The sequence below is a fragment of the Salmo salar genome, chromosome 03, assembly GCF_965601325.2.
Source record: "Salmo salar chromosome 03, fSalSal1, whole genome shotgun sequence".
Classification (NCBI taxonomy): domain Eukaryota; kingdom Metazoa; phylum Chordata; class Actinopteri; order Salmoniformes; family Salmonidae; genus Salmo; species Salmo salar.
In genome coordinates, this window is record NC_138293.1 from 36991145 (window position 1) to 37015238 (window position 24094).

General features: G+C 43.8%; 1 protein-coding gene across 1 annotated transcript; it reads right to left on the reverse strand.

Annotated features, from left to right (window-relative positions):
- Positions 1 to 5296: 5296 nt before the first annotated feature.
- On the reverse strand, positions 5297 to 13864 carry LOC106600393 (uncharacterized). The gene is made up of 4 exons (XM_014191704.3): positions 13539 to 13864; positions 8679 to 8779; positions 8405 to 8519; positions 5297 to 6910 (listed from the first exon to the last, which is right to left on the reverse strand). Exons 1-4 carry the CDS (start codon positions 13750 to 13752, stop codon positions 5772 to 5774), a joined length of 1569 nt encoding a protein of 522 aa, XP_014047179.2. The 5' UTR covers positions 13753 to 13864; the 3' UTR covers positions 5297 to 5771.
- Between the last annotated feature and the right edge of the window lie 10230 nt (positions 13865 to 24094).

A 24094-nucleotide genomic window follows, 5' to 3' on the forward strand; every position in this document is an offset into this window, starting at 1 on the left:
ATGGAGTCGTCTCGTGCACTCCATTGTCATTGTTCCCTGCCTGACCACTCACAAAAACTCCTGCTTTTTTTCGCCCAGAGACTGCAGAGACGTCATTCCGCTTTCTGGCGCCTTCTGAGAGCCAATGGAAGCCTTAGAAAATGTCACGTTACAGCAGAGATGCTGTATTTTTGATAGAGATGCCCTAGAAGGAGAACAAATTGTCAGACAGGGCACTTCCTGTACGGAATCTTCTCAGGTTTTGGCCTGCCATATGAGCTCTGTTATACTCACAGACACCATTCAAACAGTTTTAGAAACTCTGTGGTTTACTAATTATATGCATATTCTAGTTTCTGGGCAGGAGTAGTAACCAGATTAAATCGAGGTACGTTTTTTATCCGGCCGTGAAAATACTGCCCCCTATCCCAAACAGGCTAAATGAGATAATTGTTGGTCATAACTTTTTCCCAGTTAGTAACCACGCCCAAGTGAGCACAAACATTGTGTCGGCGTGATGGAATGCCCCTTTTTAACTGAGGATAAAAGCCTTGGTAACGAAATTTACAAGCAGACCAGCCGACATAAAGCGCAAGCTCAACGTTACAAATGGTTGAACCTCTACAGACCAGGAAACGTGAGACGTTAGTCCATACGTTTGAAATGGTGAGAAACTCTGAAACTCTCAATCTCAACACAGGAAGATGAACTCACTAGACCTAATATCAGTCATGTAAAGTAGTCTAGAACATTTTACTAAAGACCCGAAGTGGGAAGAGGAATCCCCTCTCAGACAACTGTTGGTACATCTGAAGTATCTATTCTAACAAACACTCCAAGACCAGCCGAGTCTCACACCGATGTGGGATAGGACACTCAAACCCTTTTTGAGAAAGTAGTTCAACAGAGACAACGATCAAGGACAGCTACGGGTAAATATTGTTCATTGTTTCACTCAGTGATATGCATTTCTTCACTTTGCTATACTAAGCTGTGTTTTAACCCATTCTGCTGTGTCATGATGCCTTGTGTTGTGTTTGTGGCACTCTGAAAAGTAGAATCGTCTCAATATGGGTACACCAACAGAACACTTAACGTGATCCCTTAAAATCAAACTATGCACCGCGCACAGTCTACAGCATGCATCACTCTCTTCACTTTCCCCCAATGTCTTTTTTCACAAAATAAACAGGCCACACCCTTCACCCCAGTACTCCCTTTGTGCCATGGTCTGGGGACACTTCAAATTCAATCAAGCCTAGTCTTCCTATGTTGATGAACACCCTGACATCCCAAACCATGGCTCTGGCTGTTCTCTGTGACCGAGGCCCTCTCTTCCCTGCCGCTCATAGCTCTCTCACTGCAGCAGAAGTCAATTTAACTGTACTTTGTGACTGCAGGCATGTGGTAGAACATAAAGCCTTTTGAGCCTGACCCCTACCATCCCACATCTAACACACTGTCACTAATACTCTTCTCCAGCGTCGGGGTGACTTACAGGTAAAAACAAGAATAAGAAAGAGTAAGAGAGTTAAGACTGTTCCTACATTCACTCTGCACAGGCACAGCCAAGCAGCAGCAAGCAATGATGCAAGAAACCACTAAACTTCACCTGTTGACTTCCTGAGTCTCTCCTTTTTTCTCACATTCTCTTTCTGTACATCTCCACCGTTATCTTCACCTCTATTGACTGGCAAATCAATTAACCAGTAAATCACTCAAACAACCAGTGTATTTAGATATCTAGATATCTACAGTACCATTCTCATCAACGGGGCTGTAGCGGGGCAGGTTGAGAGCTTCAAGTTCCTTGGTGTCCACATCACCAACAAACTAGAATGGTCCAAACACACCAAGACAGTCGTGAAGAGGGCACGTCAAAGCCTATTCCCCCTAAGGAAACTAAAAAGATGTTGCATGGGTCCTGAGATCCTCAAATGGTTCTAAGGCTGCAACATCGAGAGCATCCTGACTGGTTGCATCACTGCCTGGTACGGCAATTGCTCGGCCTCCGACCGCAAGGCACTACAGAGGGTAGTGCATATGGCTCAGTACATCACTGGGGCTAAGCAGCCTGCCATCCAGGACCTTTACATCAGGCGGTGTCAGAGGAAGGCCCTAAAAATTGTCAAAAACCCCAGCCACCCCAGTCATAGACTGTTCTCTCTACTACCGCATGGCAAGCAGTACTGGAGTGCCAAGTCTAGGACAAAAAGGCTTCTCAACAGTTTTTACCCCCAAGCCATAAGACTCCTGAACAGGTAATCAAATGGCTACCCAGACTATTTGCATTGTGTGCCCCCCCCACCCAAACCCCTCTTTTACGCTGCTGCTACTCTCAGTTAATCATATATGCATAGTCACTTTAACTATACATTCATGTACATACTACCTCAATTGGCCCGACCAACCAGTGCCCCCGCACATTGGCTAACCGGGCTATCTGCATTGTGTCCCGTCACCCACCAACCTCTCTTTTTACGCTACTGCTACTCTCTGTTTATTATATATGCATAGTCACTTTAACCATATCTGCATGTACATACTACCTCAATCAGCCTGACTAACCGGTGCCAGTATGTAGACTCCCTACTGTTATAGCCTCGCTACCGTATATAGCCTCGCTACTGTTATTTTTCACTGTCTTTATACTGTTGTTTTTATTTCTTTACTTACCTATTGTTCACCTAATACCTTTTTTGCACTGTTGGTTAGAGCCTGTAAGTAAGCATTTCACTGTAAGGTCTACACCTGTTGTATTTGGCGCACGAGACAAATAAACTTTGATTTGATCTTATGATCTTAGATTCAGATTATCAGTTTTATACAGTACCGGTGTATAGTCAGGTTAGACAATGTACACAGTAAAAAAGTGTTGTTTCTAGACGTCAAATGTAAAGCTGTATGAGCATGTATAGCCTATTATACTGAAACAAATATTGAATTGCCAAGTTTTGAGTTGACATAACATTTTAAGGCAGCAGAGTAACGTGAAAATATAACTTGGGAAATCATGTTGAGTTATTAACCTGACCCGATATGACACTGTCCCTTATGGCATGAAGTGACATTACATTTACATTGCATTTAAGTCATTTAGCAGACGCTCTTATCCAGAGCGACTTACAAATTGGTGCATTCACCTTATGATATCCAGTGGAACAACCACTTTACAATAGTGCATCTAAATCTTTTAAGGGGGGGGTTAGAAGGATTACTTTATCCTATCCTAGGTATTCCTTAAAGAGGTGGGGTTTCAGGTGTCTCCGGAAGGTGGTGATTGACTCCGCTGTTCTGGCGTCGTGAGGGAGCTTGTTCCACCATTGGGGTGCCAGAGCAGCAAACAGTTTTGACTGGGCTGAGCGGGAACTGTGCTTCCTCAGAGGTAGGGAGGCGAGCAGGCCAGAGGTGGATGAACGCAGTGCCATTGTTTGGGTGTAGGGCCTGATCAGAGCCTGAAGGTACGGAGGTGCCGTTCCCCTCACAGCTCCGTAGGCAAGCACCATGGTCTTGTAGCAGATGCGAGCTTCAACTGGAAGCCAGTGGAGAGAGCGGAGGAGCGGGGTGACGTGAGAGAACTTGGGAAGGTTGAACACCAGACGGGCTGCGGCGTTCTGGATGAGTTGTAGGGGTTTAATGGCACAGGCAGGGAGCCCAGCCAACAGCGAGTTGCAGTAATCTAGACGGGAGATGACAAGTGCCTGGATTAGGACCTGCGCCGCTTCCTGTGTGAGGCAGGGTCGTACTCTGCGAATGTTGTAGAGCATGAACCTAAAAGATCAGGTCACCGCCTTGATGTTAGTGGAGAACGACAGGGTGTTGTCCAGGGTCATGCCAAGGTTCTTAGCACTCTGGGAGGAGGACACAATGGAGTTGTCAACCGTGATGGCGAGATCATGGAACGGGCAGTCCTTCCCCGGGAGGAAGAGCAGCTCCGTCTTGCCGAGGTTCAGCTTGAGGTGGTGATCCGTCATCCACACTGATATGTCTGCCAGACATGCAGAGATGCGATTCGCCACCTGGTTATCAGAAGGGGGAAAGGAGAAGATTAATTGTGTGTCGTCTGCATAGCAATGATAGGAGAGACCATGTGAGGATATGACAGAGCCAAGTGACTTGGTGTATAGCGAGAATAGGAGAGGGCCTAGAACAGAGCCCCGGGGGACACCAGTGGTGAGAGCACGTGGTGCGGCGACAGATTCTCGCCACGCCACCTGGTAGGAGCGACCTGTCAGGTAGGACGCAATCCAAGCATGGGCTGCGCCGGAGATGCCCAACTCGGAGAGGGTGGAGAGGAGGATCTGATGGTTCACAGTATCAAAGGCAGCCGATAGGTCTAGAAGGATGAGAGCAGAGGAGAGAGAGTTAGCTTTAGCAGTGCGGAGAGCCTCCGTGACACAGAGAAGAGCAGTCTCAGTTGAATGACCAGTCTTGAAACCTGACTGATTTGGATCAAGAAGGTCATTCTGAGAGAGATAGCAGGAGAGCTGGCCAAGGACGGCACGTTCAAGAGTTTTGGAGAGAAAAGAAAGAAGGGATACTGGTCTGTAGTTGTTGACATCGGAGGGATCGAGTGTAGGTTTTTTCAGAAGGGGTGCAACTCTCGCTCTCTTGAGGACGGAAGGGACGTAGCCAGCGGTCAAGGATGAGTTGATGAGCGAGGTGAGGTAAGGGAGAAGGTCTCCGGAAATGGTCTGGAGAAGAGAGGAGGGAATAGGGTCAAGCGGGAAGGTTGTTGGGCGGCCGGCCGTCACAAGACGCGAGATTTCATCTGGAGAGAGAGGGGAGAAAGAGGTCAAAGCACAGGGTAGGGCAGTGTGAGCAGGACCAGCGGTGTCGTTTGACTTAGCAAACGAGGATCGGATGTCGTCGACCTTCTTTTCAAAATGGTTGACGAAGTCATCCGCAGAGAGGGAGGAGGGGGGGGGGGGGGGGGTGGAGGGGGAGGAGGATTCAGGAGGGAGGAGAAGGTGGCAAAGAGCATCCTAGGGTTAGAGGCAGATGCTTGGAATTTAAAGTGGTAGAAAGTGGCTTTAGCAGCAGAGACAGAAGAGGAAAATGTAGAGAGGAGGGAGTGAAAGGATGCCAGGTCCGCAGGGAGGCGAGTTTTCCTGCCCGGAGCCCTGTTCTGTGAGCTCGCAATGAGTCGTCGAGCCACGGAGCAGGAGGGGAGGACCGAGCCGGCCTGGAGGATAGGGGACATAGAGAGTCAAAGGATGCCCAGAACTGTGAGAGGTGAGACATTCCTGAGAGACAAACACTAACTAAAAAATACATACTTAATGGCTCCTATAAAAGATTGATCTAAAAGCGCAGATTGAGTCTTTCATTAAAACAAGTTTATTGAATATAGCATGTTTTTTATGATTTTGTGGTACAAAACACAAATAGGTTGTCTAACAGTCAGAAAATACACTATCATATATTATTTTTGATCTGTGCGCTTTTGGATTAATCAATTCATTTTCTGACTGATTACAATTTGCATTTGGTGTCCTGAGGTTTCTTATGTTCTATTTTAACATAATAAATGCAATCATTTAGGGATTTATTATGGAACATTTATACAATTGAAACATCAACGGTCAAAATGACCGTCATGGCCATTCTAGTAGTTATGGAATTCCGGCACTCTGTGAGTGTTAAAATGAAAGTGAGGAGCCATCAACAGTTAAACATGAAAACCATTTCACAAATAAATTGGGAGGAAAAGCTTGTCAAAATGTCTCAAAATACATTCTGTACCACATTTTCACATAGAAAGTGTTATAGAAACATAATGCAATTATGTTTTATTTGTTCCATCTGGTCTGAGACATTAAACTTGTGTGTGGATCCCCAGGGTATGCAGGTACAACATATTGAGATAATGGATTCTCTCCTATGTGAGTTCTCTGATGTGACTTCATACTGGAGCGCTGGGTGAAGCATTTCCCACACTGTGTGCACTCGTAGGGCTTCTCCCCGCTGTGGACCACAGCATGTCTGATCAGGTTGCACTGCTTGGTGAAACTCCTGCCACACTGTTCGCAGGTGTACGGTTTCTCTCCGGTGTGACTCCGGAGGTGTTCTTTGAGCTGGCTGAAACGCTGGAAGCTCTTCCCACAGAAGGTGCAGCTGAAACGCCTCTCAGTGGTGCCGCCCGACCTCCACTGAGTCCTCATTCTCTTCACCTTGTTAAAACTACTGCGACTCAGGCTGTATCCAGAGAAGGTGGAGGTGGTGGCCATGTTTGACCCGGTCATGCACTCACTCATTCTCACTGTTGCTTCTGAAGCCCTGTACTGATGCTGCCTTGGCTGTAGAGCTAAACTATTTCCGTCATTATTTGAGTTCAGCCTCTCGCCGCTCTGTCCTTCTGGCATCTGTTGTCTAGTCTCATCAGCCAATGTCCTGACATGTCTTTTCATGTGTGCTGCTGCACTGAACATGTTAGCGTGTGGTTTCCCTATAGAAGAGTGAACCGATGGTCCTACATCATCTGTCATAGTAGGAAGGGATGGCAGCCCACTGTGAGATGGGAAAATTGAGATATTCTGAGAGTACTCTTCTGTGGAATGAAAGGAGAAATCTGGGTGGCCATCAGGGTCAGTTTCTCGGCTTGGATCCACAGATGTCCACCGCTGCCCATCAGTCTCATCCATGACAAACTGGTCAGGTCCTGCCAGGGCTGTGGTCTGATCCAGCACCTCCTCTTTCTCATCCTTCACCATCACTAGCTCTTGTGAGTCCTCGTCCTCGGCTGGGCGGTGCTGCTCTGTGCTGAACACCTCTGTAGATGCGAGCCGGGGTGTGCCTGGTTCCTCTGGACCATCAGAATTGGGGTAATGTTCCACTGAGTCTTCAGGAGATATGTTGGGTTGTGTGATGAAGTCCTCATCAAAGTGCCGTTGCTCAAAGGATGGTGGTTGCCCAGGCTTGGAACCAGACTCTAAAGATATGGGATAAACATGAAAAAAAAACATTCAAAAAGACACTTAACCCTTTACACTTGTGGGATTTGGCCTATATGAATAGGGCTAAATGTAAACGTTTTTTACAAAGAAATATGAAATGCATAAGCGTGGTAGCACTTGAAAGGGAGCAGTTTAGAGATTATGGGGAAATTATTAGACTAAAGTTGAGGATACAACAGTTCACCTGACACAAGACTGAATCCAAACATTACACTGTTGATTTTATGTGCATTTTACATTTACTGTACTTTTTGCTGCATTTGTTGATAAAAAAATCAGAAAATGTTCTGGATACATTCAGTAACATAATAAGAATATTCCTGGAAATGTAGGGTAGGTGCAACATAAGACAGAAAATTGACAAGGGTTTGACTGAGAGGACTAACTGTTGTCTCGATGTGGCCATACTCCTCTCCAAAGTCTACATAGTTCCTAAGTCATTTCAATGCACTTTTATGACTCAAAGAAGAGTCTTCAACTATAAGGTGCTTTGAGGAACTAGAACAAGCACACGTGTAGCTGTTTTGTTTATAACACAGCCCTACATCCCCGCCTTCACACAATTCATGTTGTTGTTTTCGTAATTCAAAACCTGCCCATTTTAAATTACAATCTGGGTCAGCTGGGCATCATTTGAAAGTTTGTTATATTGCCAACATGATCAGCTAAGTTATAAAATACAATCTTACAGTGTTAGCCTTTCACAAGGGAATTCAGAGCAACAGACCGTAATTTTGGTGGGCATAGAAAGGAGTAATGAGTGCATTCAGGTGACGAATTTTCTTCACAATAGACAAAAAAAGAAAATAGGCTCATTCTGTTCAGAACAACCCATGGTATGACGCCATGTCATCTTGTAACTGTACATCAAACAGTGATCATAGATGATGACACTGTATATGACGTGGGTTTTATGATACGGAAATGTGAAGTGCACATTTGAACTCAGGCGTTTGGCTTGCTTGTATCAATGTGGTATGTATTATAATCCTCTGTCTCATCTTTCAAAATGCATTGAGTCCTCTTAATTTACAGCATTTCACTCACTCAGACAACAACAAATGTGAAAAATTCTGCCAATTAGCGGGAGGGATAGGGGCAACAACTTGTCGCGTGCGGTGTTCATGTTCAGAACGGCTGTCAGTCAAAACACATACAGCACTGTGAAGCGGCGCAGAGCCTGAAATCTGACGTCATTTATAGCATGTTACTGTACAGCCACTATGTTCCAATTTAGGCACTTTTCAGTGCCCAAATCTGCCATTTTCAACCCGTATAGAGGTACGAGTGTAAAGGGCTACCAGCAGCAAACCATGACTGCTTTGGAATGGACTGTGTGTGTATATGTTCTCCATATGCCAGAACATAAAATGCCCAACACCAACATAGCAATTTGCAATGTGCATAACACTACACCCACACAGTCTTCCATAGACAGACAGAGCAGTACCCCTTATGGTCGCACCCACCCTCTCCAGTGATCCTGAGCTCTTCCTGAGGGTCAGTCTTCCAAATGTCCTCTGCTGTCTCCTCATCTTTGATCAGTATGGGTTCAGTCTCCACTCTCTGCTCCACATATGTAGGCTGTAACAGGGGACTGAGGTTATTACTTTGAACGCACCATATCTAACCCTTTTTGATATTAATGAATCACACAAAAGCTGTAAATTCTCCTGATATTCCAATAACAGAATTGATCCAAGAGGTCAGGTCTCTGTAATTGTAAAAGGTGATGCATCACACCTGGGGTTGACTGTCCTCTCCAACAGCCATCTCTTCATCTCTCCACTGTGAGCAAATCCTCTGCTTGTTCAAAACAATCTTGACTGGATATGAAGATCTCTCTGATGCCATGGGGTAATAAAATAAAATTGTATTCGGTTAAATATCAGGGCTATTCACACATTTGGGTTTTGCATAGGCAATCAAATGATCTAGCTCCACCTTGTTACAGCAGTGATATGTGAATGCTTCTATAGAGCCGTTACACATTAGCTAATATAAAGCACAGCAGCCACATTTTGAACTAAGCTGTTCTTGGCGACACTTCGTTCTCAATTCGGGAGAAAAGTCTATCTTAAAGATGTTCCTGTCCAATTGCAGATGGTTCTCCAAAAAACAGAAAAATATTAAATACATATTTTACACTGAATTTCAGCTGCCAGACACATGTAGAAGTAGATGACAGAGTGTCACATACAATGATACAGTATGTATTAACCCTAGAGGATTGACAGGGGGCTCTGTTGAAGCCACCACACACCATTTTGGTACTCCTCCTCTAGTATAAAAAAATTTATATTTTGGAAGCTATAGAAAGGCCTATTGCACTGTTTATATCTCAATATTAAATCATTTCTGGGTAACAATGAAGTACTTTATTGTAATTGTTTTCTCATTAAAAAAAAATCTTAGCTAAGAGCAATTTCTCAAGCAAGAATTTTGCTAGGACTGTCAGAGTAGTCTGAGTAGGGAGGAGAAAACTGAAAACTAGCTGATTTTGGCAGAGGTTTGGAACTTTCTTATTGGTCTAACTAATTTACTGCCTGGTGATGCCACCAAGCAGGCCAAAACGCCATCCTGCCAAAACAGGCTGAAATTTCAGGCGGTCTTTTCGAATGGGTCTTACACTATAACAGCATTATCATAATTTTCACAGTATTATTCCAACCTCAGTGTGGAAATATATATAGATCACAGGAAAATCAAGTTTTGGACTGCGCTGTGTCTTTAATGTCTACATTAGCTTTGACAATTATATTCTATTTCAGACATCTTAATGCAGGGATCATCAACTAGATTCAGCCGCAGGCCAATTTGTTATTGAGCAGATGGTCGGGGGGCCAGAAAATATATATACATTTTTAATGTTGACAGCAAACTGACCGCAAGAAGCCTAAACAGATATAATATTTGACTAAAACATAATAATTTCAAACCTTGATTACATTTTGGAAAATTGTCCCGCATAGGGTGCCTTCTTTCGGATGGGATGTTAAAACAGATGTCCTGACTCTCTGTGGTCATTCAAAATCCTATGGCGCTTATTGTAAAAGTATGGGTGTACACTCAGGTGTCATGGCTAAATTCCCAACCTGGCAATATACATACAGTGGGGGGGAAAAGTATTTGATCCCCTGCTGATTTTGTACATTTGCCCACTGATAAAGAAAGGATCAGTCTATAATTTTAATGGTAGGTTTATTTGAACAGTGAGAGACAGAATAACAACAAAAATATCCAGAAAACGCATGTCAAAAATGTTATAAATTGATTTGCATTTTAAATGAGGGAAATAAGTATTTGACCCCCTCTCAATCAGAAAGATTTCTGGCTCCCAGGTGTCTTTTATACAGGTAACGAGCTGGGATTAGGAGCACACTCTTAAAGGGAGTGCTCCTAACCGCAGCTTGTTACCTGTAAAAAAGACACCTGTCCACAGAAGCAATCAATCAATCAGATTCCAAACTCTCCACCATGGCCAAGACCAAAGAGCTCTTCAAGGATGTCAGGGACAAGATTGTAGACCTACACAAGGCTGGAATGGGCTACAAGACCATCGCCAAGCAGCTTGGTGAGAAGGTGACAACATTTGGTGCGATTATTCGCAAATGGAAGAAACACAAAAGAACTGTCAATATCCCTCGGCCTGGGGCTCCATGCAAGATCTCACCTCGTGGGGTTGCAATGATCATGAGAATGGTGAGGAATCAGCCCAGAACTACACGGGAGGATCTTGTCAATGATCTCAATGCAACTGGGATCATAGTCACCAAGAAAACAATTGGTAACACTACGCCGTGAAGGACTGAAATCCTGCAGCGCCCGCAAGGTCCCCCTGCTCAAGAATACATATACATGCCCATCTGAAGTTTGCCAATGAACATCTGAATGATTCAGAGGACAACTGGTGAAAGTGTTGTGGTCAGATGAGACCAAAATGGAGCTCTTTGGCATCAACTCAACTCGCCGTGTTTGGAGGAGGAGGAATGCTGCCTATGACCCCAAGAACACCATCTCCACCGTCAAACATGGAGGTGGAAACATTATGCTTTGGTGTGTTTTTCTGCTAAGGGGACAGGACAACTTCACCGCATCAAAGGGACGATGGATGGGGCCATGTACTGTCAAATCTTGGGTGAGAACATCCTTCCCTCAGCCAGGGAATTGAAAATGGGTCGTGGATGGATATTCCAGCATGACAATGACCCAAAACACAAGGCCAAGGCAACAAAGGAGTGGCTCAAGAAGAAACACACTAAGGTCCTGGAGTGGCCTAGCCTGTCTCCAGACCTTAATCCCATAGAAAATCTGTGGAGGGAGCTGAAGGTTCGAGTTGCCAAACGTCAGCCTCGAAACCTAAATGACTTGGAGAAGATCTGCAAAGAGGAGTGGGACAAAATCCCTCCTGAGATGTGTGCAAACCTGTTGGCCAACTACAAGAAACGTCTGACCTTTGTGATTGCCAACAAGGGTTTTGCCACCAAGTACTAAGTCATGTTTTGCAGAGGGGTCAAATACTTATTTCCCTCATTAAAATGCAAATCATTTTATAACATGTTTGACATGCGTTTTTCAGGATTTTTTTGTTGTTATTCTGTCTCTCACTGTTCAAACAAACCTACCATTAAAATTATACACTGATCATTTCTTTGTAAGTGGGCAAACGTACAAAATCAGCAGGGGATCAAATACTTTTTCCCCCCACTGTACATACATATACACACACACATATATGCGTGTATATAATGTATTTGTATATAATGTATTTGGCTAAGGTGTATGTAAACTTCCGACTTAGAGAGTGCATGTCATTACATGTCATTACGTGTTACATGTCATTTTGTACTTGAAATATATAGAAATACTGTAGAATTCCATTCATTCCTATGGATGACTACTCGGTTTCCACTATATTCTATATAAGGGGTTACCAAACTTTTTCACTTAGGCCCCCTTTCAAGCATTGGGGAACATCCCATACCCTCGCCTGAGCGCGCATGCCATGTCTATTTCTATGGGCACAAAGAATGTTCATGACACAAACTGTTCACACCCCTCTTGCAGGCAGAAAGAAATCTTTGCTGGTTTAAAGCTTATTTACTGCAATTCTATACATTTTGCCAAGGGATGGAGATTTTTTGTTGCCATTTTGAAGCTCATTTCACGCAATTCTACACATTTTGTCATGGGGTGCAGAGAAAAATGTTGCCGTTTTAAAGCTCATTTCCTGCTATTCTACACATTTTGCTATGTCTTATGTTTATTCATGTGATATTTGAGTTACTCAAACGTTACAACAAAATCAATGGGCTAAAAAAGTAGCTAAATAACATTAGCTGTCATGGGATAGTTGATCTGAATATTTCTGACAAGTTATAAATAGCTCTCTAAGGTCTGCAATGACTGACATGACAAGAGGAACACTGCTGATGTAATACCCAGTTTTGAAATTGCACCTTTCAAGAGTAGGTTGAAAGCCGGGTATAGAATAATGATTTCTATAAACCCTGGATTACTGACAAGAGGCGCTGTATTGAAGCCCCCGTCAGTCATCTTGGCATTCCTCCTCAATTGTAAAAAAAAATATTTTGGAAGCTATAGAAATTCATTTATGAATGTCTACATTCGTTTTTGGCACGTTTATTCTATTACAGACACCTTCATGCATACTTTTAAATGATATTGTGAGCTAAACATACAAATAAAATATTTAAATAAAATCCTTAAAGTATTTTTTGGCGAATACTAATGTTACTGCCCCACCACAGCAAAAAAAGACATTCCATTCATTCCTATGGAGGACTGCTCCTACTAGGGAGTGCCAATATAACCGACCGGTGGCTTCAAAGCCCCTCAATGGCCAATAAATAACCTCAGCAATCCAGGGTTTATCTAAATCATCATCCGGTCATCACTGGAAACTAGTGATGACCGGACTGTCACTAGTTAACACAGCCACAAAGTCATAATTATGGCTAAACCACAGCCATTTCCACAATTTATTATGTTAAAATTAGATGTTAACCGTAGCCACACTGCTATCATTATGCAAAATCTTAAATTATGACCAGAATGCTACATTTTGAAGCCAATTTTGACTTTGGTGGATGTGTTATCTAGTGGAAACCTGGGGGATTCCAATATTACGTCCGGTGGCTTCAAAGCCTTTCATTGGCCATTACATAGCATCCGCAATTCAGGATTTAAACACATCATCTGAGAATATTCAGAAAGATATATTAATTCCACGTTTTGTATCGAGTGAGAAATACCTTTTGCATGTGTGTTTTGGTCGCACTGAAACAGTGCAAAACAGAGACCTACACACAGGCAAAGGGAATTTCTCACTCGATACAAAACTTGCATTTAATAGTTTTCTGAATATTCTGTTTTTTGGAGAACCACCTGCAACTGGATACGGACATTTATATGATACCATTTTCTCCCCGAATCGAGAACAGAGAAACTATCGCCAAAAACAGGGGTAGTTGAAAAATTGCCTACCATGATTTACACTAGCTAATGTGTAACGGATGTAACTTAACGTTATATAATCATTCACATATCACCGCAGTAAAAGTATATACAAAAATCTACTACCTTTTCTCCTGACTCGTCCTCGCGTCTTCTTCAGCTCGCCCTCCATCATTTGACACTTCCTTTTCAGAACATCAATATCTCGCTGGCTTTGGGTAATTTCCAAACGTATAACTGCACAGCTATCATCAACCTGTTTGTTTATTTCTGCTACAGCTGCTTTAGCTAATACCTCCATAATGGATACCAACTGCGCCTGAAAATTGCAGCTGGCCATCTTGTCCAATCCAAATGACAGATATGTATTCTCTGTGTGAAGTAAATAGTATTTTAATGTTCAATAAAGAATCCGTAGATGTTAATAAACTGCAAAAATGTTTCAAGTGGGAGACGCGTGCGCAAATGCACACGTGACGTAAGTAAATATTACCGTAAATATGAGAGTGCAACAGCCCTTCAAAATTAGTACATTTAGGGTAATCATATCTATTGAATAAAGAATTCAGATCGTAAAACGTATTCTCTATTTAGTGAATCGATATGGCTACGTGTAGGGGAGAGTGCAGAGCAATGCAGGTTGGTGTGGTTATTAACGCATAAAAAGCCTATATTTAGGGCTCCCAAGTGGCGCAGGGGTCTAAGGCACTGCCTCTCACTGCAAAAGAATGATCCAATTTGCCTTCCCTAGTATGCCATGGCCCCAAATACTGACCTGCTGTAATCATGTGGTGACATTGAGCTAGAAATGGATGAGTCTAGTGGGGGAAAAGGTGGCTGCACTGCAGTACAATGACACTCACATACACATTTTGATACATCTTGTGAATAATCTGTAAACAAGTTGTTATATGAATGATTTATTAACTGCACTGTTATTATGTGTCCTGTTGGTGGTGTGTGGAGATTCCAAGGGGAATATGTGGTTCATGGGTTAACTATTGATTAAATTAGTATTTAATGAGGGTTTTAGTTGTTGATCTTCAACTAGTCTGACCTGAGGCAGAGGCCAGATAAGAATAGTTTTTTGCCAGTGCCAGGATGGGGCCTTGTTGCACCCTAAAACGTCCCAGCAGCACCATGCTTGCCTCTCCCTCCTGTATCCTCCACACCCTTAGCCGTTGATCCCTGCCCCGAGATACCAGTCAGTAGCTTGGGCTCCTCTGCAGCCAGCCAAATCAGGTAGAGGATGGACACCCGCTGATCCTTGCTAGCCCACGTCCTAACCTGCACAATTGGGTTGGGGTGGTTTCATCAGTTCTTAATCACTGATGTTGTGATCAGTGATGTATTTAATTAATTTAGTTCATTGGCTTACAGAGTTGTTGGCAAACTTTTAAAACCATATACCTGATTTAAGACTCAAGGGTTTCAACCCATCACCATGGTAACCCACTGCTGCATAACCCCCAGTGAAAGCCACACAGAGAAGCGGGCTCCATGGTTGACATCTTCTTTCCCTTCTGAACAACGGACTCCTGTCAAAGCAAACAACCACAATAACAAAGTGATTTTTGAACATCCGAGTGACAGAAATGGACATTGACGAACTTCTGAAAGATGAGTGTAACGGCATATCTTGGGTTCTCCAAACACATTCACCGAGTGGCTCAGACCACCTGACCATAATTGGACCTGTGGAGGAGGGAGAAGTAAAAAGTGTACATTTCAAAATATATGTGTGTGTGTGTGTAAAGCATCTCTCACCGTGTAGTCTGAGCCAGCACTCAGGAGTTTGGTCCCTTCCAGCAGGAAAGTGAGCACCTCGCAGGAAAGTGAGCACCTCTGTAGATCTGCTGTGAGCCTGGTAGCGGCCCATGGAGATAGAGGCTGGAACTGACCACAGCCTCACCTCTCCAGACAGCCAGTGCACAGCAGAGAGGAGGTCGGAGAGAAGGACAGATTGCGTACTGACCTCTGATGACCAGAGAGAGTCTGGGAGGGAGGAAGGAAGGAGGAATTAGAATTAGGGAAGGAAGGTTGCGTTAAAAAGACGAGGGCAAAAGAAGTTAACAGTGTGACACACATCTCTGCTCCCAATATGTCCTTCATTCGACTCACCGTAACTTCACAATTCAGCCAGTACTCCTCAGATGCACAACACCCCACAAGATGACCTTCAGGGTCAAAGGTCACACAGTTCAGAGGTCATGGGCTCGACAGCGCTGTGACCAGACTGGCCTTTGGAGATGACCACACATGTGGAGCATTACATAGATAACATTAACAGTTCAAACTAATTGGTGACGTAGTAATCAGAAGGACTGGCATTGTCTTAATGTGAGACTCACTTTAAGGCTTAAGTCAAGGGACAAAGTTGCAAGGTGCTTCCCGTCTGCACTAACGTCACTTCCTGTTATTTTGTTTGAGTGGCCATCGATAAGGGCTGTCCGTAGACACACGAGAGAGTTTACCATTTTGCATGTGTCTGCAGGATCTGAATTACATAATCCCATATTTCTAAAGCTATTGTATATGGCAATGTGTATTGGCCTGGGAGAGTCTTTTTTTAGAAGTCTTATCCCAAACATTCTTTCCCCTGCAGCCACTCAACGTCCCACAACTCAATCCATCCATCAAATTAAGTAGTTCCCTGTCACGTCCTGACCATAGAAAGCTGTTATTTTCTATGGTAGAGTAGGTCAGGGCGTGACAGGTTTTTTTTCTAGTTTACATTTTCTATGTTGTTATGTTCTAGTTTTTGTATTTCTATGGTTTTTTGGGGGATGATCTCCAATTAGAGGTCATCGTTGTCTCTAATTGGAGATCATACTTAAGTAGTTGTTTTTGGTTTTATGGGAGATTGTTTTTGAGTTAGTTGCACCGCTTCGTCACGGTTTGTTGTTTTTGTTCTTTAGTTTATTTGTATATCTTGCATAGTTTCACAGTGAAAATAAAATGTGGAACGATACACACGCTGCGCTTTGGTCCCATTCTTCAGACAGCCGTGACAGAATCTCCCACCACCAAAGGACCTAGCAGCGTGGCCAGGACAAATGGACATGGGAGGAATTCCTGGACGGGAAAGGACCCTGGAGGCAGGCCAGGGAGTATCGCCGTCTGAAGGAGGAGATTAAAGAAGCGAGAGCAGAGCGGTGACGATACGAGGAACTAGCACAGCAACGACGGAAGCACGAGAGGCAGCCCCAATACATTTTTTTTGGGGGGGCACACGGGTTGGTCGGCGAAGCCGAGGGGTGAGTCTGAGAGCGAGGAGGAATATTGGGAGAGACTGAGCGAGGAGTACTCTGAGATAGTGGAGGGGGGTGATGAGAGAGAGCTGTTGGTTTGGCGTAGTATGTACGGCATTTTCCCTGAGGAGCATGTTAGCCGTCAGATGCCACCTGAGTCAGCTCCCTGTACTCAACCTAAGAAGTGTGTTAACGTTCCGGTACAAATAAGGCCGGCTATACGCACCATGTCTCCAGTGCGCATTCACAGCCCAGTACATCCTGTGCCAACTCTCCGCACTCACCGTGGGGAGCGTGTGACCTGTCAGGCACCAGGTTTTGCGGTGATACGCACGGTGTCTCCAGTGCGCATTCACAGCCCAGTGCATCCTGTGCCAGCGCCCCGCACTTGCCGGGCTAAAGTGAGCATCCAGCCAGGACGGATTGTGCCAGCCCTACGCTCCAGACCTCTAGTGCACCTCCACAGCCCAGTACGACCTGTTACTGCTCCTCGCACTCGCCCTGAAGTGCGTGTCACCAGTCTGGGGCCACCTGTGCCAGCCCCACGCATCAGGCCTCCAGTGCGCCTGCCCAGTCCGGGGTGTCCTGTTCCTGCTCCCTGCACTCGCCCTGAGGGGCGTGTTACCAGTCTGGCACCACCTGTGCCAGCCCCACGCCTCAGGCTCCAGTGCGCCTGCCCAGTCCGGGGTGTCCTGTTCCTGCTCCCCGTACTCGCCCTGAGGTGCGTGTTACCAGTCTGGCGCCACCTGTGCCAGCCCCACGCATCAGGCCTCCAGTGCGCCTGCCCAGTCTGGGGTGTCCTGTTCCTGCTCCCCGTACTCGCCCTGAGGTGCGTGTTACCAGTCTGGCACCACCTGTGCCAGCCCCAGGCATCAGGCCTCCAGTGCGCATTCCCAGTCCAGCGGCCCGCAGTCCGGAGTCTCCAGCGGCGGTCCGCAGTCCGGAACCTCCAGCGGCGGTCCGCAGTCCGGAACCTCCAGCGGCGGTCCGCAGTCCGGAACCTCCAGCGGCGGTCCCCAGTCCGGAACCTCCAGCGGCGGTCCGCAGTCCAGAACCTCCAGCGGCGGTCTGCAGTCCAGAACCTCCGGTGATGATCCGTGGTCCGGGTCCTTTGGCGACGATCCAGGGTCCGGTGACACAAAAGTGGAGGGATCAGCGGGCAGAGCGGGGGTTACACCACGAACCGGAGCTGCCTCCTCTGTTGGAGGATCCGCGGGATGAGAAGGTTCTTCGTCCTGCACCACAGCTGCCACCGACATTAGTCACCCACCCTAACCCTCCCTTTTTTTTGTTTTTTTTGTTTTTTTTGTTGTTGTTTTAGGTTCCGTTCGGAGTCCGCACCTTTGGGGGGGGGGGGGTACTGTAACGTCCTGACCATAGAAAGCTGTTATTTTCTATGGTAGAGTAGGTCAGGGCGTGACAGGGGGGATTTCTAGTTTAGATTTTCTATGTTGTTATGTTCTAGTTTTTGTATTTCTATGTTGTTGTTTTTTGGGATGATCTCCAATTAGAGGCAGCTGGTCATCGTTGTCTCTAATTGGAGATCATACTTAAGTAGTTGTTTTTACCATCTGGTTTTGTGGGAGAATGTTTTTGAGTTAGTGTATGCTGCACCTCTTCGTCACGGTTTGTTGTTTTTGTTCTTTAGTTTATTTGTATATCTTGCATAGTTTCACAGTGAAAATAAAATGTGGAACGATACACATGCTGCGCTTTGGTCCCATTCTTCAGACAGCCGTGACATTCCCATAAGCCCTTACCTAAGGAAGATGCATCCAGAGATGCCGTCACAGCTGCTCACCAGTGACCTCACTTCCTGTTAACGGCCAAGGTAATGTGCAATTTGAAACTTACATATAGTCAGTAGTAAGTCCTTTCCTAGAAAACAATTGATAACACACTACGCCGTGAAGGACTGAAATCCTGCAGCGCCCGCAAGGTCCCCCTGCTCAAGAATACATATACATGCCCATCTGAAGTTTGCCAATGAACATCTGAATGATTCAGAGGACAACTGGTGAAAGTGTTGTGGTCAGATGAGACCAAAATAGAGCTCTTTTGCATCAACTCAACTCGCCGTGTTTGGAGGAGGAGGAATGCTGCCTATGACCCCAAGAACACCATCTTCACTGTCAAACATGGAGGTGGAAACATTATGCTTTGGGGGTGTTTTTCTGCTAAGGGGACAGGACAACTTCACCGCATCAAAGGGACGATGGATGGGGCCATGTACCGTCAAATCTTGGGTAAGAACATCCTTCCCTCAGCCAGGGCATTGAAAATGGGTCGTGGATGGGTATTCCAGCATGACAATGGCCCAAAACACACGGTCAAGGCAACAAAGGAGTGGCTCAAGAAGAAGCACATTAAGGTCCTGGAGTGGCCTAGCCAGTCTTCAGACCTTAATCCCATAGAAAATCTGTGGAGGGGGCTGAAGGTTCGAGTTGCCAAACGTCAGCCTCGAAACCTTAATGACTTGGAGAAGATCTGCAAAGACTAGTGGGACAAAATCCCTCCTGAGATGTGTGCAAACCTGTTGGCCAACTACAAGAAACGTCTGACCTCTGTGATTGCCAACAAGGGTTTTGCCACCAAGTACTAAGTCATGTTTTGCAGAGGGGTTAAATACTTATTTCCCTCATTAAAATGCAAATCAATTTATAACATTTTTGACATGCATTTTTCTGGATATTTTTCTTGTTATTCTGCCTCTCACTGTTCAATTAAACCTACCATTAAAATTATAGACTGATCATTTCTTTATCAGTGGGAAAACGTACAAAATCAGCAGGGGATCAAATACTTTTCCCCCCCACTGTACCTGTCTAGTCTTTTTGGATGAGGTGGAGGGTCCCCTGTCCAGTCCCAACTGCCATATCCCCATCCCCTGGACTCAGAGGGGAAGATGGAAACCAGCTCACTGTGATTAGAGGCCATCATAATCTCTAATATCGTCACAACTAGGGTAATAAACAATATAACAACCTCTGAGGTAGCTAAGACATATCATAGGTCAATATGGCCTGTAATAACATTGCTGTAAAAATCACTTACACAAACAGCATAAAGATAAGCTACTGTACCTGTTCTCCGGTTGAGTATCTTGTTCATCTTTTAGCCACCTCATCACATGCACCCATTTTCCTCCAATTCCCATCATGCCTTGTGCCCAGGCATAAGCGGGAGTGTGGTGGGGCTTGTTGAGAGCTTGCTGCAGAAACAGGGCTGGTCAGGAGGGGAGCACGGTGCTGCAGGAACCTCACACAACCCTTCAGACCACTCTGGGCATCCTCTGACATGGGGTCTTTACAGGAAAAGGAGAGGAAGACTTAACTCAGGGTTTTCTGTCTGAGGAATATCTAGAGAGACTTTGCTATACAGATAGAAACAGGTTGAAAATTATAAATTCTATTACCTGAAGAGTCCGATGAGCCAATACCTTCAGACTCAAACCTCTTGCCTGCAGAGGAGAGAATGATAAAAGGAGATGAAAAGCTGTTATAGAAAACTGATCATAGTTGCCTGGACAGGCTGGTTGAGGCTGCTCACCATTTCTCCATATGTCCAGAGAGGTGACTTACTAAACAAGCTGTAGGTTTCCAGGAGATGGTGCGGGAGGCCATGGCACACCTTGGCAAACAGGAAATGTTAACTGGAGAGCAGGGAACGTAGTGCCTCGCACTGGCCTTTCGTCTGACCAAAGACAGACAACCAAGAGTTAAAAGTTGTGTTCCCCTGCTCAGACATTGACATAGTATCTATGTCTCTGTGTTTTGTAATATATACATGTGTAAGTGGTGAGTTTGTGTATGTGATCTTTATCCTAGTACCTACCTGCCATCAGAAGATGAGCTTTGGTCCAGTCAGCCTGTCCTGGGAGGAGGAGCTATTCTTTAAAGGCCAGCCTGACTTTAGGATTGGTCAGAGCCAGGAGGTCATCTGGGCCGTGACAGAGGGATGGATCAATCAGGCTGCAGAAGAACAAGAAAGAGATGGACTGTGTTTACGTTTAATTTCCTACCATTCTCCATTCAACAGTGTATTTTCCTCCCCTAATGACACAAACAGGGAGGCAAACTTACCAAATAAGTTGCAGAAAAACTCCTGTGAACAACATTCAATTCAATGATGTCAGTGTCCAGAGCAGCAAGATACAGTATTATTCCTGCATGTGCCTGTGCCATATCTGGCTACAGAAAAAAACAGGTGCTCTCACAGTCTGTTTATTTCCTCTATGGACACCGTAGGACTCTTTATTAATGATCATATGATCACATGCTCTTCCCGGGAAAGGCTATGGGCGCCTTTATGTTGTTTTTGTCAGTAAGCATGTTGAGAAGGGCCTGTAAGTAAGCATTTAGTAAGCATTTCACTGTTAGTCTACACCTGTTGTTTACAAAACATGTGACAAATAAAATGTGATTTGATTTGAAATAACAGAATTTGATTCAATCACATGAAGGACAAAACACTCACTATACAGAAAAGGATTAGACTATACATATGCATCATTCAGTTTACCTACGTTACTGGGTAAACAATATGAAAAGGATGAGACTACATGTACATAAGTTCACATAAGTTACTGGGTAAACAATATGCCAAGCAATATGCTAAACGGTCAAATGCATTTGGTATTGACCCCACAATTGGTGTCTGGGGTACTTGCTCAGATTAAGCCTCTAAAATGGCCAGTTTAGAAATCCCCTACAATAACCCATGTGTAGCCTACAATATGTATTCCATTTTATTCCCACTTAGACAATCAACAAAGTTGAATTTGTTTGGTGACAAAAATATTACAGACAAGACAAATTGTGGGCTATAACATGGGAAACAACATTACAGTACCATCTAGATAAATACATTAGCTATATTGTCGCAAGTAGGATATTATATATTTATTTACATTATAAATTTGGATCACATGTATGCAATTGGATTGTAAGGATAAAGATGTATTTACAGTGCCTTCAGAAAGTATTCATACCCCATGAATTGTTCCACATTTCGTCGTGTTACAGCCTAAATTCAAAATGGATTAACTAGATAGTTTTTTACCCATCTACACACAATAACAAATAATGACAAAGTGAACACATGTTTAGAAATGTTTCCAAATGAATTGAAAATGAAAAACAGAAAATGCTTTGGTTCTGACTTCAAGTGTAGCTGGTTAGGCAAAGCGAGAGGGATAACCAAGGGGAAACTGCTCCCACAGTTTTGCTTCGGTACTGCAGTTGAATTTACGCCCGGTCAAGAAAGACAATTTCCATAGATGGCCACGAGGAGAAGTCAGATTTGAAAATTCTTAGCAAGACAGTTTAGTCATTACCTTTGTGCACAAAACATCCATTGTATTATTAGTGGGCATTTTTTTTAATCACACACAGCCAAAAATATTAACGTTTTATATTCATCCAATGTCTGCCATGTTTTTGGATGACGTGATGACTTCGTTGTTGTTTTCAAGATTACCTTAAAAACAATGGTTGGACATCTTGGATGCAGTCTCCAGTTTGTATTAGTTTATACTTCAGTGGGGATAACTGGGCACAAAATCTTCTCCAGCAGGTGGCGTTTGAATTTTTTTCGCTCACCAAGCAAGGAGTTTTTGTATGGAGAACAATGAGTGTCGAATTTGGTTAACTAAAAATGTAATGGCCTATTTGCTACAGGGCCTTAAAAAAGTATTCACACACCTTGACTTTTTCCACATTTTGTTGTGGTACAGCCTGATTTTTTTTAATAGATTTTTTGTCACTAGCCTATACACAATAACCCATAATGTCAAAGTGGAATTATATTTTTCGATTTTTAAAATAAATTAATTAAAAATGTAAAGCTGAAATGTCTTGAGTCAATAAGTATTAAACCCCTTTGTTATGGCAAGCCTAAATAAGTTCAGGAGTAAACATTTGCTTAACAAGTCACATAAATTACATGGACTCACTCTTGTGTGCAACAATAGTGTTTAATAACATCATTTTTTGAATGACCACCTCATCTCTGTACCCTACACATACAATTATCTGTAAGGTCCCTCAGTCTAGAAGTGAATTTCAAACAGAGATTCAACCACAAAAACCAGGGAGGTTTTCCCATGCCTCAGAAAGAAAGACACCTATTGGTAGATGGGTAAAATATTAAAAAAGCAGACATTGAATATCCCTTTGAGCATGGTGAAGTTAAAAATTACACATTGGATGGTGTATCAATACACCCAGTAACTATAAAGATTCATGCGTCCTTCCTAACTTAGCGTGAAAACTAACTTAGTTTTTCAGGATAAAAAAGAAACGGAACGGAGCTAAGCACAGGCACAATCCTAGAGGAAAACCTGGTTCACTCTGCTTTCCACCAGACACTGGAGATGATTTCACCTTTCAGCATGACAATAACCAAAAACACAAGGCCGAATCTACACTGGAGTTGCTTACCAAGAAGACAGGGAATGTTCCTGAGCGGCCAAGTTACAGTTTTGACTTAAATCTGCTTGAAAATCTATTGCAAGACCTGAAAATGGTTGTCTAGCAATGGTCAACAACCAAATTGACAAAGCTTGAATGTTAATAAAAAAGTGAAAGCTCTTAGAGACCTACCTGGAAAGACTCACAGTTGTAATCACTGCCAAAGGTGATTCTAACATGTATTGACTTAGGGGGTTGAATACTTATCTAATCAAGATATACAGTATTAGTGTTTTATTTTTCATATTTATTTAACAAATGTTAGAATTTTTCTTCAACTTTGACATTAGAGTATTTTGTGTAGACCGTTAACTTTGGGAAAGGTGCAGCGCTAGTGTCCCATCTCGATAACATCCGGTGAAATTGCAGAGCGTGAAATTAAAAATACAAAAATCGTAATATTAAACATTCATGAAAATACAAGTGTCATACATCATTTAAAAGCTTAACTTCTTGTTAATCCAGCCGCTTTGTCAGATTTCAAAAAGGCTTTACGGCGAAAGCATACCATGCGATTATCTGAGGCATACAAAAGCATTAAAAACATTTTCCAAACCAGCAGCGGTGTCACACAAGTCAGAAACAGCGATAAAATAAATCACTTACCTTTGAAGATCTTCCTCTGTTTGCAATCCCAAGGTTCCCAGCTACACAACAAATTGTCATTTTGTTCGATGAAGTCCTTCTTTATATCCCAAAAAAGTCAGTTTAGTTGGCGCACTGGATTCAGTAATCCACTTGTTCCACTCGTTCAAAATGCATACAAAGGAATCCCAAAAGTTACCAATAAACTTTGTCCAAACAAATCAAACAACGTTTCTAATCAATCCTCAGGTACCCTAATATGTAAATAAATTATACAATTTAAGACGGAGAATCGTGTGTTCAATGCCAGAGATAAATAATGAAGTGCGCGCCCTCATCCCAGTGTCGCCAATTCCTCAGTAAGGAAAGTAGCTAT